Below are 14,224 nucleotides of genomic sequence, written 5' to 3'. Positions count from 1 at the left end.
TGTTCGTTGACAGAGTCAGGGCGTGCCACAGCTGCATTGAATTTGTATAAGTGACGACAAAGCATTTTATAGCTGCAATTTTAAACGCAGTAAACGACATAAAGCCCGTAGCTCGGAAAAGGGTACCCGCCAAAAGTAATGATTGGATTATGTGTGGGCTCAGCAAACTCTCATGAATAATACTAGACAAAGTATTCAGTATACAGGTCGTCCATTTTGTTAGAATCATAACATCAAGTACGTTTAATGCTAGCAATAGATTAAAAAACTGACCGTATAATCCGGGAACATTTTAAATGGTTGGTTTGCTTAATTCAATTAAACTTGGTACCAATCAAAATTAGTAACCACTATTGGCAATATTGTGGGTGGGTTGAACAATAACGTGTGCGGTTTCCCGATCATATCTGACAACATCTTTGATTGGTCTTCGGCTCCAAGTCTCTGATCGTTTTATACAGTTGTGTCCGCCCCGTGCAAAACCGTCCTTGCAGTTTGGTCGACGGAACACGTTTGCCATTTTTTTAACAAGCTTTTAAGTGCATATCATGAATGACGTGGGACGTGTTCGACCGTTGGGCATTAGATGCAATCATAAAATACGTGAATATTAGTGCTGCATAATACGTACAGGTTCAGGGCATGCACGATCGTTTTTTTACGCGCGTACACATACTGTACATGTACAGTCATGTACATGTCCGCCGGACGATTTTTGCACAGCCCCGGACACGATTGCATATGCAAAAGTGTCCGGCGCGGACAGTTTTGCATTGGGACATAATTGCATCTGACAGCGGAGATTCTGGTGTGCCCCCCCCCCCTTGTGTATATAGACGATGTGACCTATGTTTACATTCAAACCGCCCTCTGTTGACAAAACACATGTATACGCATAAGTTTCGCCGGGCAAAAAGACGCATAGTCATGATATTGCAAACACTACTAGCCAAAAACACAAAGAAGTTGTCCGGCGGTATAGTACGCGCGCCGAATCATGCTATGGTTTTCGAGTGACGTCAGAGGTCACATCGTCTAAACAAACTTGTTCATAGCACCCTCTTTTGAACCTTCTTCCTCTAGTCCCGAATCTCGGGTGAAAAGAACTCCCCGGGACGCCGGTGTCGCAGGATCGATTCTGTCCGGCGGAGATTCGGTGCCCCCCACTCCAAATGGCAAACTGTGTACACATTTCTTCTGATAGCACTCTATTTTGAATCCTCCTCCTCCAGTCCACGTGTGGGACAAATCTGTGCGAGATTACTAGCTGCCCTCAAGACAACCCCAATCGATCAAGCAGTGAATCCTAAGGCCAACACAAATTATATTATTTTGTTGTGAACGGGCCACGAACCATAAAACAAATAACAAGTTATTCACGCAACTTAGTGCCCCACAATTGCCTACCCGTGAAATTATTGTACTCAAATGGACTGCAAATGGACTCAAAAAAAGACTATATCCATGTTGAACGTTAATTTTCATCATCGTAGTGACCATCATGATTGGCTGTAGGGCCTACTTTACACAGGCACATTCTTCAAAGAAAAAAATCCATCGTAGGCCTACGCCACTAGTCCACTACATGATTCAATACTCAATATGTCTCAGTGCATTACCATTTAATTTGCATTGGTTATCAAATTTTTACCCATCCCTTCGCTATAATACTTGTCAAACAGTCCTATTCATTAAAGTCACCTGGAAGTGGTATTTTTTCAAAATAAAGCTTTTGTCACTAATATATGTGTTTTGATGAGTGGAATGTGAATAAACAGTTAACTAAGGTTTTAAAAAATCAGTTCTTATGTTATTTACAAATTTAAGAGTAGACCCCGACCCGAGAGGGCGCTGTTCGTGACGTCAATCGAGGCAGACTTTGCCTGTAATGCGTAGAGTAAACACAAATGCAAAGTACATGTACGGACCAAGTCGTGAGTTTGTACGTTTAAAAAAAAAACTCACGACTTGGACGTAAATGTACTTTGCACGTGTGCTTACTATACGCATTGCAGGCAAAGTCTGCGTCGATTGACGTCACAAAAGGGGTAGGCGGAGTCAGCCCCCCAAACAGCTTTATATTTTTTTTATACATATAAATCGTGACAAACAATTACTAAAAAAATTGTTTTATTGTTCGTAAGCATATACTCTTATGTTTGAAAGAAAACAAAAATCTATTTCTAGGTGACTTTAAAGGCAGTGGACACTTATTGGTAATTACTCAAAATAATTATTATCATAAAACCATTCTCGATTACGAGTAATAGGGAGAGGTCGATAGTATAAAACTTTGTGAGAAACAGCTCCCTCTGAAGTGACGTAGTTTTCGAGAAAGAAGTAATTTTCCACGATTTTGATTTCGAGACCTCAATATAATAACTTTGTGTGACCTGGGTGTTTTTTTCTTTCATTAATATCTCGCAACTTCGACAACCGATTGAGCTCATATTTTCACAGGTTTGTTATTTTATGCATATGTTTGAGATACACCAAGTGAGAAGACGGGTCTTTGACTACCAATAGTGTCCACTCTCTTTAAGACATGGCTTTTCAAGGCATCCGTAGATTTGTAAAGGATGCAATTTGCTGTACTGGTCCACGTACATTATACTACTGGAAATCGCACAGTAGGATGGGTACCAGCGTGTAACATATGAAGTTAATGTGTTGTACCGGCCGTACGCGTATGCCACGTTGCCTAAGCACCGAACGCTTGACACCTCGCATTGTTTTCCTGAATAAATGTTGTAAATACATTGATTTCCGAAAACTCAGACAGTTAATGAGACGGTTAGGATGATTGCTGGTGACGTGAGGCATCTTAAGATGGGCATATTTTGGTTATGTCTTGCCATTTTTGCAGCCTTTTCAGTCGTGATTGAAGCGACAGAATTGACGTTTGAGCTGCCCGACAACGCAAAGCAATGTTTCTACGAAGAGGTTGATAAAGGCGTGAAATGCACTCTAGAATTTCAGGTAAATCTCACGTAACCACTAAAATGATTCAAGATTATGCTACCTCAAAACAATTTTGAAGTATCTGTTCCTGTAAGTAATATAATAAGTATAAACAAGTGCTAGCACTGTCATCTTTTTCTGAGCAGGCCAAAAATTTCCTGGATTTTAGTCTGGTACCAACTTTATTGTGTCCGTTATGCGCTTAACATACTGGACACAAGACCAGGTTTTCTGAAGTTTTGTTTTTACTTATTTTAATTTTTAATATGAAATCAATACTGGATGTATTTCTCACCATAGGCTGTGAATAATGACCTACGTGGATTAATCTTTTCTTTAAAATCCTTAAAAACAAAAACAAATTCGTTATTTTTGGTGGTATTAATTATTTTGATTTTATGGCACTTTCTATTTCATGAACTCTTGACATTCATTCAATACGTAGACAATGTCTTACTCTTATTCTTGATTTTAAAATCTTTCTTGTCAACTCGAACTCTTGCTTGTTGCGGTCCCATGCCCTTATATATGCGAAGTAAATTTGCATGCATGGACGGGTATGGTGAAATGACCGTATTCTGTCTAAATTCTGCCACCACTGACTGTACACTCCTATCCAACACTATTTGAGTATATCATAATATTAATATTTCTGAACAATGAAATTTTTCCAAACTCTATTCGCAGTTGTTAAGCTCCTTTATTGAACTTGCGGGTAATTGCAGAGAAATGAAACCAAAGTTAAGACATTGTTTTCTGCCGCAGTACCTTGTATTCTGTGTCGTGAAGATACATGTTCATTTATGATGATGATGATTCATATTTTGTTTTTAAAGAACCAGGAATTCGAAAGATATGTTCACGCCAGCCACAGTATGGTAATCTTTAATTATGAAGCAGCACTTACAAGGTAGAAGTCTGTAAGAAGAAGAACAAAATAACTAAGTTATGTGCAAAGCTACAATATTTTTATTTAATTCGGTACAAATTTGTAGTAACAGCTAATTCTTTTCTCTCAAAATTTTTTGTGTGTTTAGGTTGTTACTGGAGGTAAATATGATGTAGACGTCACTCTCTCAGATGTTGACGAGAAACAGTTTCTGTACAAAGAGAGAAGAAAACAGTACGACACTTTCAATTTTACCCCAAAAGAAAAGAAGGTCTTCAAATTCTGCTTCAGCAATGAATTTTCAACATTTGCCCACAAAGTGGTTTACTTTGATTTTGTGGTTGGAGATGAAGACGCACTGCGGGGAATCGGAGATCATGCAACAGCCTTAACACAGGTACACGTGAGAACTTATTGTTAGACTGAGCTTTCTAGTCTATTGCCATTGGTCTGTTGCAGATTAGCAATGAATTACTCTTCTGATGAAAGTTTTTGTAAGAAATGAATTTTAACAAATCTATTTTAACAAATCCATTCTCAGGCCTCGAATGGGAGACTTTTAGACTGTCCTTTTTCACAGTAGTGCCAAAGCTAAGACCTACCCAGCAATACTTGGCATGCGCTCGCATACTCAGAGGCGCAAAAAAAAGGACCAATATGTATGCTGCCACCAGCCTCTCAAAAGTCTCCTAATGTACACTGGACCACAGGCCCAATTCTAGCAGCAATTACGTTTTAGAAGTGTTGAAGTTTGACAGTCCATAACCCCACAATTGCCCAGTGCTATTTTCACTTTTACTGATTAGCCCTTTTTGGTGGAAGTCTCTTTTCACTACAACAAGTTTCTTACATGATCTTGCTATCAATATCAACACATTTGCTCATTACAGGGCTGCAAATTTACCTTGTATACTATAATCCGTATCGTCAGTTTGACCGAGCTTGTGTTTTTTTTTTTTAAGGCAACATCGGATCGGACGAGTTGGTCCATAAAAAGCGTTTGTAACCGTTTGTTACGTAATGCATATGGTTGGAAAGAATAAAAAGTAGAATACAATGATCCACACAAATTTGCCTCGAAATTGCGTGGTTTTCCTTTTACTGTGCGAACTAACTCGGTCAGCCATTTATGGGAGTCAAAAATTTGACTCCCATAAATGGTTGACCGTGTTATTCGACGAGGTAAAAGGAAAACCGTGCAATTTCGAGGCATGTTTGTGTGGATCATTGTATTCAACTTTTACAATATCTTTCTACCCATATGCATTTTATAACAAACGGTTACAAACGCTTTTCAAAGACCAACTCGACCGATCCAAGGCAACGTGTTCCTTTAAGACAAGGAAACATCCACAGGACAGTTTGAGACTGATGATGAACCTTTTATAATTCGGGATCTCGCATCTTCTGAGCTTTCATAGCAAGAGGCGACTGTATCGTGTCCAAAGGTTTGACGCTTAAGGGATTCTAAACAAAACAGAGAGCTGTTTCTGCCTAAAATGTGAAGGTGGTTAATGTTTAACATTTCTTAACTTGCTTTTAACAAATATTTTTCATTTTGTTGTTCCTTACAGTTGGAGACGGCTTGCGTTTCAATCCGAGACAGCCTTAAGGAGGTTATAGATTACCAGACGCATCATCGGTTACGAGAATTCAGCGGTCGATCAAGGGCAGACCATCTCAATCAACGAATCCAATGGTGGTCAGCTGGTGTGTTTATTGTCATACTGATAGTGGGTACCGGCCAAGTTATTGTACTCAGAAGTTTCTTTACAGACAAAAGGCAAACACCAGCCAAAATATGAAGAAATATCATTTATGTGGTAGGTTTGTCTAATTGAAGTTTGTTTTGTTGCCTGTACAAATGTCACTCAGATTGTCTTTTATAGGAAATGTTCCTTCAGTAGAATTACAAATTTCTTTTGGTGAGGTTTGTTTTTCTGCCGAAACGTGCAATTTCAATTGAAGTTTTAGCATCTAGGATTGTTGTTGGGATGGGAAAAGTGAAGAGTCTTTTGTTTGTGTTTTAATTTTGATATTGCACAAAGCACATGCAAGGGATGTCATCAAAATGAGGTTTTGGGATGAAATCCCTAATTTAGGAAGAATTCATTTTTTTTATGCAACCCCTTTCTGATTACCTGCATCTATCATATCTATATCACAACGTTCTTAAAACCACACTTTGTTTTTATCTAAAACCCTTAAATTCTCAAATACTTATCCCATTGGTAGGGTTCAGTTTACTTTCATCATCATTTAGTGGTCGCAACCGAGATTCCATTCATAATGTCGCGTCAGAGGTGTTTATCCCTCATTATGTGGGATATCAAGGTCCACCGATTTCAGACTTGGTATCTCTACCGATCAAGTCGATGAAGTTGAGAGGTCTACGTCCTCTATTACGGCACGGCCGTCTCCACTATAGTTCACTTTGGAATAGCCCCACGCTTTATACTGGGGCCATGCCTAGTTTTCTCAAACCAATGAACTGTGCTAATTCTACATTTCGGTGAAAATTCTGTTCTGTATAATACACAAATCAAAATGTGTTTAGCAATAATTGCACTTTCCCCTGACTGCCATAAAAATTGAACTTTAGTAGCAATGATTTTCTTTCAGAGAATTTGCTGATTTTTGTTGTTGCTAAACATCATTTGTTTGCAGACTTTTACATCTATGGGTTGATTTTACAAAGAGTTTCACGACACGTCCTAACTTAGGACAAGTCCTTGGAGATGTAAAAAACGCATGGCTAGTCCTAAAAATTACTCGTCATAACTCAAGAAAAGACTAGTCTTTACTCTTTGTGAAATCCCTTTTCATAACAAAAAGTGTTATTTCTTAAGGAGAGTCTTGATGTTTTTTAGAAACAGTTGGGACTGTGTAGTCTTTTTTGTGGGGTTATATTGTGAAACATTATCATGCAGTATTTATGTCATGTAGTGTGTTTTGAAAGACATAGCTATTTTATACAGTGTTATTTTGGTTTTACTCAGAAAAAAAGAAATGTTGTATATGTATTATGCACCCTAAAGATGTTACAGGAACACGTTGCCTTGGATCGGTCAAGTTGGTATTCGAAAAGCCTTTTAAACCGTTTGTTATAAGTGCATGTGATTAGAAAGATATTTTAAAAGTAGAATACAATGATCCACCCAAGTGTCGATCGCATGTGCGTGGTTTTCCTTTAAGCTTGTTGACTAACGCGGTCGGCCATTTATGGGAGTCAAATTTTTGACTCCCATAAATGGCCGACCGTGTTAGTTCGCCAAGTAAAAGGAAAACTACGCAATTTCGAGGCAAATTTGTGTGGATCGTTGTCTTCTCCTTTTAAAACATATTTCTAACCATATGGATTATATAAAACAAACGATTACAAACGCTTTCCAGTGACCAACTTGACCGATCCAAGGCAACATGTTCCTTTAAGATGTAAGTGTGTTATTTTGGAAAACATAAAAACAAGTGATATAATAAGTGATCATTGATGATTCGTTTTCTAGTAGAATGTCAATTTGTTTTCTGATTAGAAATTCAATGTAATAATGTTGATCTCATTGACAAGAGATCCTTGGCCTGCACCTGAACTTAGTAGTTTGTTATTTCGCAATTCTTGTTTGTGCTTGGCTATTAAATGTTTCTGAATTCAACTCGGTATAAGCACTGACGCTGTATATAGTTCTTTCAAAATGAACCATTCTGTTAGTGTCAATGTAAATACACAATGCAAAGTTTTGTCTTGAATAGATGTTATGACTGGTTCTTCTAGTTCTTTTAAGCTAAACAAAACTTAGTTTGGATTTCTTCAATACTAAAATAGGTTAACTTTGTTTATTAACATTCCCTTCTAAAGTTGAAGTATTTAGTGGGAACTTTTCTTTGTGGACTCTGCTTACCGCCGAACTCTGTGATTGTGGTCACAATTCTTTGGTTACAGGCAAGCGCCAAATTACTGCGCTAGATGTCTATGCAAGGAATGCCTAGTAACGTGGAGTGTGCAAGCGCACAAGCAATACATTCCTTGCTCACCTCTTGAGATAAGCGAAGAGTTTCCTGCTTCTGTAAGCATCTGTTCTTTGCTTTTACAGAAAGCAAAGCCCTGAGCCCGGTTTCATGGCTCTGCTTACCGCCAAATTCTGTGCTTAAGATCATGATTCCCCGCTTTAGTGCAAGCGCCAAATTTCCGGGCTAGCCTTGTAAGCGTAGACTGCCTAGTAACAAGGAGTACACAGGCGCAGAATCCAAAATTTGCCGCTAACCCGTGAAATACGCTTGCTGTAAGCACAGAATCCCCTGCTTACCATAAGCACTGATTCTGTGCTGACGGTAAGAGAGCCATCACACTGGGCCCTCGTGTGTTGAGATCAGTATAAACAATTGGGTATAAATTCTCAGTTGGAAACCAATGGGTGAAAGTTCATGCTTAAACCAACGGCTTTGATTATGGCTATAGATCTATAGATCATGACATAATACTAGTTTAGATATCCGTTTATTGGCTGTGCCTGGTCATGCATTAGTCCTAAAGATTGTTGTATATTTTAAATGTTTGACGTTAAGTATCTGGGTCAACAGTTTTATACGTAAAATTACTTGATGCAAAACGTGTTGATTCATTTCATCATATACATGTAATGCCGAAATGTGTGATAGTCAAGTGAACATTGGAATGAATTTAATTTACAAACGGGTCGTTGGTTAAATATGTTTAAAGATACAAACAAACTTAGTCCTGTGACTTAACATACTTTGCCATTTTGGCAATGAACCTGGTAAACAATAATACTACATATAACTTGAATTGAAGATTAAGGTAAAACTCTTGTGTGACGTTTAAAATACTTTCATTTGCCATGTATTATTTTACAGAACATTAATTTGAGAAAACACTTAACCACCCAAATGAATTTGTTTCACATAATTGAAAGGTTTATCATCGGATTCTTTCTTGAGGTATCTAATTATTACTACATGACAAAGTTGCCCGTAAACAAATGTTTTGAATTTAGGTCGGGGACATTAGAGACATTTGGTTCAAATAAAACATTTCCATTCATCGGAATTGGATACTTCGGTAGCCCTGGTAATTTTACGTCGTTTGTTATAAAGTAGGAGTGTGCATGATTGATTACACATTAATAACTCTATAAAAAAACGAAACATAAGGAAAATTAGTCCAAATCTCACAATCCCAACACTTGACTGGGCCACTGTCTTTTATCCGCCACGATAAAGACGTGTACCTGCTGTATCCAGATCCAGTGGTTCTGTTGGTTACAATGATTCATTGGATAAATGCAGTGACTAAAAGCTACCGTATCTGGGTTTGTTTTGATTGGTCTGAGGTCACCTCGGGACGGCCAATCAAAACGCAGATATGGAAAGTTTACTTTCGGTCGTATGCATGTGTGTGGTATCATAGAACATGCATGTGAATGTAATTTTATGTACAATGTAGATGTAGAATTTGGCTGCGTTTCTCTATTTTATGAAAAGAATGTAGGTCAAAGGTGAATGTACACGCCGGTTGGCAGGCCGGTCTCTGGCGTTATTCACGAGCCTCTAAGTGTGTCACAGATGTTCAACTCTGGGGGGGGGGGGGGCATGTCGGCCATATCCCCAAATGATGGTCAGTTTCACATCCAAGATGTTAATGTGTGTGCATTCGAATCCCAATAATATTTACTACGCCCAGTTGTAGTCTAAGATAATTTGCACCCCTTTCCTTTGATTAAATAATGATGTAAATAATTAATAATTAGTAAATAATTATTTGGAGCAAAACGGAAAACATCTTTCAAGTTTATCTCGTTTTCTCCTCAATGTTGATAAACGTGAGTGACATGTCTATTGACAAGTATGTGGTGGGTTGGTGTGATGTCTTAAGCCTAAGGCACGCATAATAATAACGGGCGGATCGGCTTAGATCTTCTGTTTTTGAGATGGGACACGTGTGTTAAAGTTCATAATCGCATTAAAAGTTTCCTTGCCCTCTACAAACCCCACACCCATAATAAATAAATAGATAAATAAAATTATCTTTTTAACCTTTTTGACAAGAACGTGGAATTGTTCAGTTTAGGAAATCGATGAAATTGATTCCCCAGGTCATTACACTTATGAGAAAATAATTGCTTAATATTAGAGGATTGGCTCATTATTGGTTCTCAATCTCCCTTGAGGGTTGAACATTTTTTGAAATTATTGTGTGAAATTGTGCGTGAGCTGGCAGCTCATCTTGAAGATTTGTCAAGTGTTACTCTCAGTATAGATGCATGCAATCTGATTGCCCACTGGTGCTCTGATGAAAAAAAACCCCAAAAAACTCAAACTAGTATTGCTTCCTGGGGTGCACTGCACTTAAAACCAGTTGACACTATTGGTAATTGTCAAAGACCAATCTTCTCACTTGGTGTTTCTCAACATATGCATAAAAATACAAACCTGTGCAAATTTGAGCTCAATCGGTCATCGAAGTTGCGAGATAATAATGAATCAAGAAAAATACCCTGGTCACACGAAGTTGTGCGCTTTCAGATGCTTGATAACGAGACCTCAAATACTAAATCTGAGGTCTCCAAATAAAATACGTGGAAAATTACTCATTTATTTTTTTCTCGAAAACTACGTCACTTCAGAGGGAGTTGTTTCTCACAATGTTTTATTCTATCAACCTCTCCCCATTACTCGTTACCAAGTGAGGTTTTACGCTAATAATTATCTTGAGTCATTAACAACAGTGTACACTGCCTTTAATCATGCGCCCAAACCCCCAGGAATAAAATATAAACCATATTTATTTTTGAATATAACAGACTTTAAAGCATTTTTTTGTATTGATTGTTGACAATAATTGTCCAATAGTTTGCCCTGGGTCGTCGACTTTCAACCTTGAGCTTGTTAGCCTGAACACAATGTGACGTCACACTTCGAGGCTTGTGAATAATGCAAGTGAGTGGCCTCTATATAGCGTAGGTCAGTCCACGCCCATCTTCACCTTTCACCTACATATGCAGACGACCAATGCAACGAGACGACCGCAAGTGCAACTGCCAAAACGCCATCTCTGACCAATACAAATACGTCAATGAACGTTTATCCAATGAAATGATTGTATCCAATGAAATCACTGATTCTGAAAAGCAAGTTGCTGTCAGGACCAGTCTAAAGTCTGCCAAGAGACATTTTTAAAAAGGTTTTTTTTTTGTCCTGGAGACATTGTGGAAGTTACGTTTGAGTGTTTCGCACCCTTACCGCTAAAATGCGGCACAAAGTATATCAACGGATCATCAAATGCATAAAACTATGCAAGTTTCGTTGCCGAGCGGTTAAAGGCACCGAATTCAAACTCTGGTGTTTCTGATCAGCAGAGTGTTTGTTCGAATCCTCAGCCGTGACACTTGTGTCCTTAAAGGCAGTGGACACTATTGGTAATTACTCAAAATAATTATTAGCACAAAACCTTTTTTTGGTGACCAGTAACGGGGAGAGGTTGATGGTATAAAACATTGTGAGAAATTGCTCCCTCTGAAGTGCCATAGTTTTCGAGAGAGAAGTCATTTTCAACGAATTTGATTTCGAGACCTCAAGTTTAGAACTTGAGGTCTCGTAATCAACCATCTAAACGCACACAACTTCATGTGACATGGGTATTTTTTCTTTCATTATTATCTCAGAAGTTCGATGACCGATCACAGGTTTGTTATTTTATGCATCTGTTGAGATACAACAAGTGAGAAGACTGGTCTTTGACAATTACCAATAGTGTCCACTGCCTTTAAGCAAGACACTTAGCCATTGCTTCGTCCTTCGGATGGGACGTAAAGCCGTTGGTCACACGGTGTTGTGTAACGCATGTAAAATAACCCAGTGCAGTTATCGAAAAGAGAAGGGGTTCGCCCTGATGTTCATGGCTGTGGCTGCTAAATGCGCCGTAGCATCCATCACTGCAATAGCCTATCTTTCTGAGTACCTTGTTCGGTACGTGCGCTATATACTACTTCGATATTATTAGATAAGGTCTATTGAGCTTTGTAACTGTATCGGTTCTAATCTCACTTTTAAGGTCTGGGCCTTTAGTTTTTGTTCCCCGTGTGAAATCTGCTCCGCCGGAGAGTATGCCCCCATTGGGAAATTAACATGGGCTGAAAGAGGATGTTTCAAAAGAGGGCGCTATCAGAAGAAGTTTACGCACAGTTCGCCGTATTGACGTATTGGGGTGGGGGGGGGGGATGTCGTACTGTGCACCATTGCGGTACCCTACGGTACTCCATTGCAAAACGACTTTTGAGTCGTCTTCCCATCCAAACGTTTCGATCGTACCGTGCGAAGACTAGACCGATGGCATCTCTATGGGGGACGAGGTTGGATGTGACCTATGTGTACATTCAAACCGCCCTCTAAAACAAAACACTGTATACGTCATGTTTCGCCGGGAAAAAAGACGCGTAGTCATGGCAAGATTGCATACAGTTTCTAGCCGGCTGCCAAAACACAAAGGCTTTGCCTGGCGGTGTATGCGTGCGAATCATGTTATGATTGTCAAGTGACGACAGGGTCAAATTGTCTTGACAGTAATTTTTAAATCAAACATCTTTTAGTATCAACATCCATCTTCTTTGTATTTGAATCTTTTACTTGAGGATTTTAAAAACATAGATATTTAAATAGTTGCAAGAATACAACACAGTATAGGTTCTTTACGTTAAATATTCAGCTTTATTTTTTGGTCTTAAAAAATAAGTTAATGGTCAGCAGACCCTGACACAGCAGTTTGAAAACAGTGCAATTCGAATCGTGCCAGACACGTTTTGTTGTTGGCGTGGACGAGGTAGGTCACTTCTTAGTACGAACAAAGAAATAATGCATTTACAAGGTTTTGTGACTTTTTGCCATTTTTTTACTTCTTAGTTTTTCCATTTTGAGACTTTTTGTACTTACTCCTGGTTCCTCTTTAATCAAATTATTTCAAAAGTAATTGCATGTAATTGATTGCTCGCACGAAAGAATGTTGTTCTATTGTGGAGGACGGGGTAGTTCACTTTGTGGTACGCGAGTGATCAAATAATTACAACTATTCTGAAATTTCGCAAAAGTTCATTCATAAGTAACTCTTTGTGGTTGGTTGCTTCTGACATAGACAATTTCAATAATTGTCCCGAACGGTTGATTTTATTATTATTTTTATTATTTATTCGACCAATACAAGGTACAACAAACAAGTTACAATAGCACAAGACAGAACATTAACGGGGAAAAAAAAACAATTATAAAAAAGCAAGAAGTAAGGAAAATAAATACAGAATTAAATAAAGGAATAAGTAAGGTTAAATAAAATTAACTTAAATAAATTATTTGAAAAAGAAAACAAAAGCAAAAAATAAACACAATAAGAGGGCGGCTGAGGGCGGAGCATGCAGGAGGAAAACAGAACCAAATGGGAACGACAACCAGAAGGGATAAAAAACATAGATAAACCATGCGGGTCGGGTAACAAAAGTAAACCAAATTACTGTTGCTCGGAAGCATGCTGCCCCACGCACATGACCAACAAACACAATGAACTCAGAAACAACAAAAGGGAAGGGGAACCAAACAGGGGATCGTTCACGACCTGCATGCAAACAAATGTTGTCCTCATGGTGACTATACAGGCGCCATCAGGGCCCAATTTCATGGCTCTGCTTACCGTAAGCACAGAATCGGCGCTTACGGAAGCAGGGAATTCAGTGCTTGCGACAAGCGTATTTCACGGGTTAGCGGCGAATTTGGGCTTCTGCGCGTGCGTACTTCACGTTACTAGGCATTCTACGCTTACAAGGCTAGCGCAGAAATTCGGCGCTTGCACGTAAGCGGGGAATTGCGATCGTAAGCGCAGAATTCGGTGGTAAGCAGAGCCATGAAATTGGGCCCTGGGTGGCGTCAACCATGAAATCAAAATAAACTATTCTCAATCACACTATTAACGACAGCCATTCAACACATTAATATACAATACTGTTTTTGAAGCCTTGTCATTTGTGTGTATTTGTGTTGTGGGTTACTCGAAGGAGATCAAAGTGAAACTAGAATAAAAAAATTCAGAACTTTAAAGATACACCATGTCTTTTAGTGATCTAAATCGAAACTAACACCATGTCGATAATAATAGTAATAATGATAACAATAATAGATTTACATTGCGCACTAATTTATCCAGGAAACCCGATCAACACACAAAAGGAAAACAGTAGAAGCAAAGCAAATTATGGCGTAGCCTGGCGGGGAAATGGTCGGGACAACTTTTAATGAAGTTTGTTTTCGTTCAGGGGAACATTCTACTATTGTCTCTGTGCTATACGGTGTGCATTTAGGCAATGATAGTATTTCCCA

General features: G+C 38.7%; 1 protein-coding gene across 1 annotated transcript; it reads left to right on the top strand.

Moving 5' to 3' along the window:
* The first annotated feature begins 2,658 nt into the window (after positions 1-2,658).
* Positions 2,659-6,969, top strand: LOC117287876 (transmembrane emp24 domain-containing protein 7-like). The gene is made up of 3 exons (XM_033768467.1): positions 2,659-2,979; positions 3,999-4,247; positions 5,425-6,969. Exons 1-3 carry the CDS (start codon positions 2,800-2,802, stop codon positions 5,653-5,655), a joined length of 660 nt encoding a protein of 219 aa, XP_033624358.1. The 5' UTR covers positions 2,659-2,799; the 3' UTR covers positions 5,656-6,969.
* The last annotated feature ends 7,255 nt before the right edge of the window (positions 6,970-14,224 follow it).

This window comes from Asterias rubens, chromosome 3, assembly GCF_902459465.1.
Source record: "Asterias rubens chromosome 3, eAstRub1.3, whole genome shotgun sequence".
NCBI lineage: Eukaryota > Metazoa > Echinodermata > Asteroidea > Forcipulatida > Asteriidae > Asterias > Asterias rubens.
Note: the sequence above shows the minus strand (reverse complement) of the source record. Positions and strands in the feature narration are given on the sequence as shown.

Bases quoted from the DNA above. Each gene is read 5' to 3' on its own strand.
- LOC117287876 (XM_033768467.1), top strand. From the start codon at position 2,800: ATGATTGCTGGTGACGTGAGGCATCTTAAGATGGGCATATTTTGGTTA. The intron at 2,980-3,998 runs GTAAATCTCACG...TTGTGTGTTTAG, and splicing joins AATGCACTCTAGAATTTCAG to GTTGTTACTGGAGGTAAATA. The intron at 4,248-5,424 runs GTACACGTGAGA...TGTTCCTTACAG, and splicing joins ATGCAACAGCCTTAACACAG to TTGGAGACGGCTTGCGTTTC.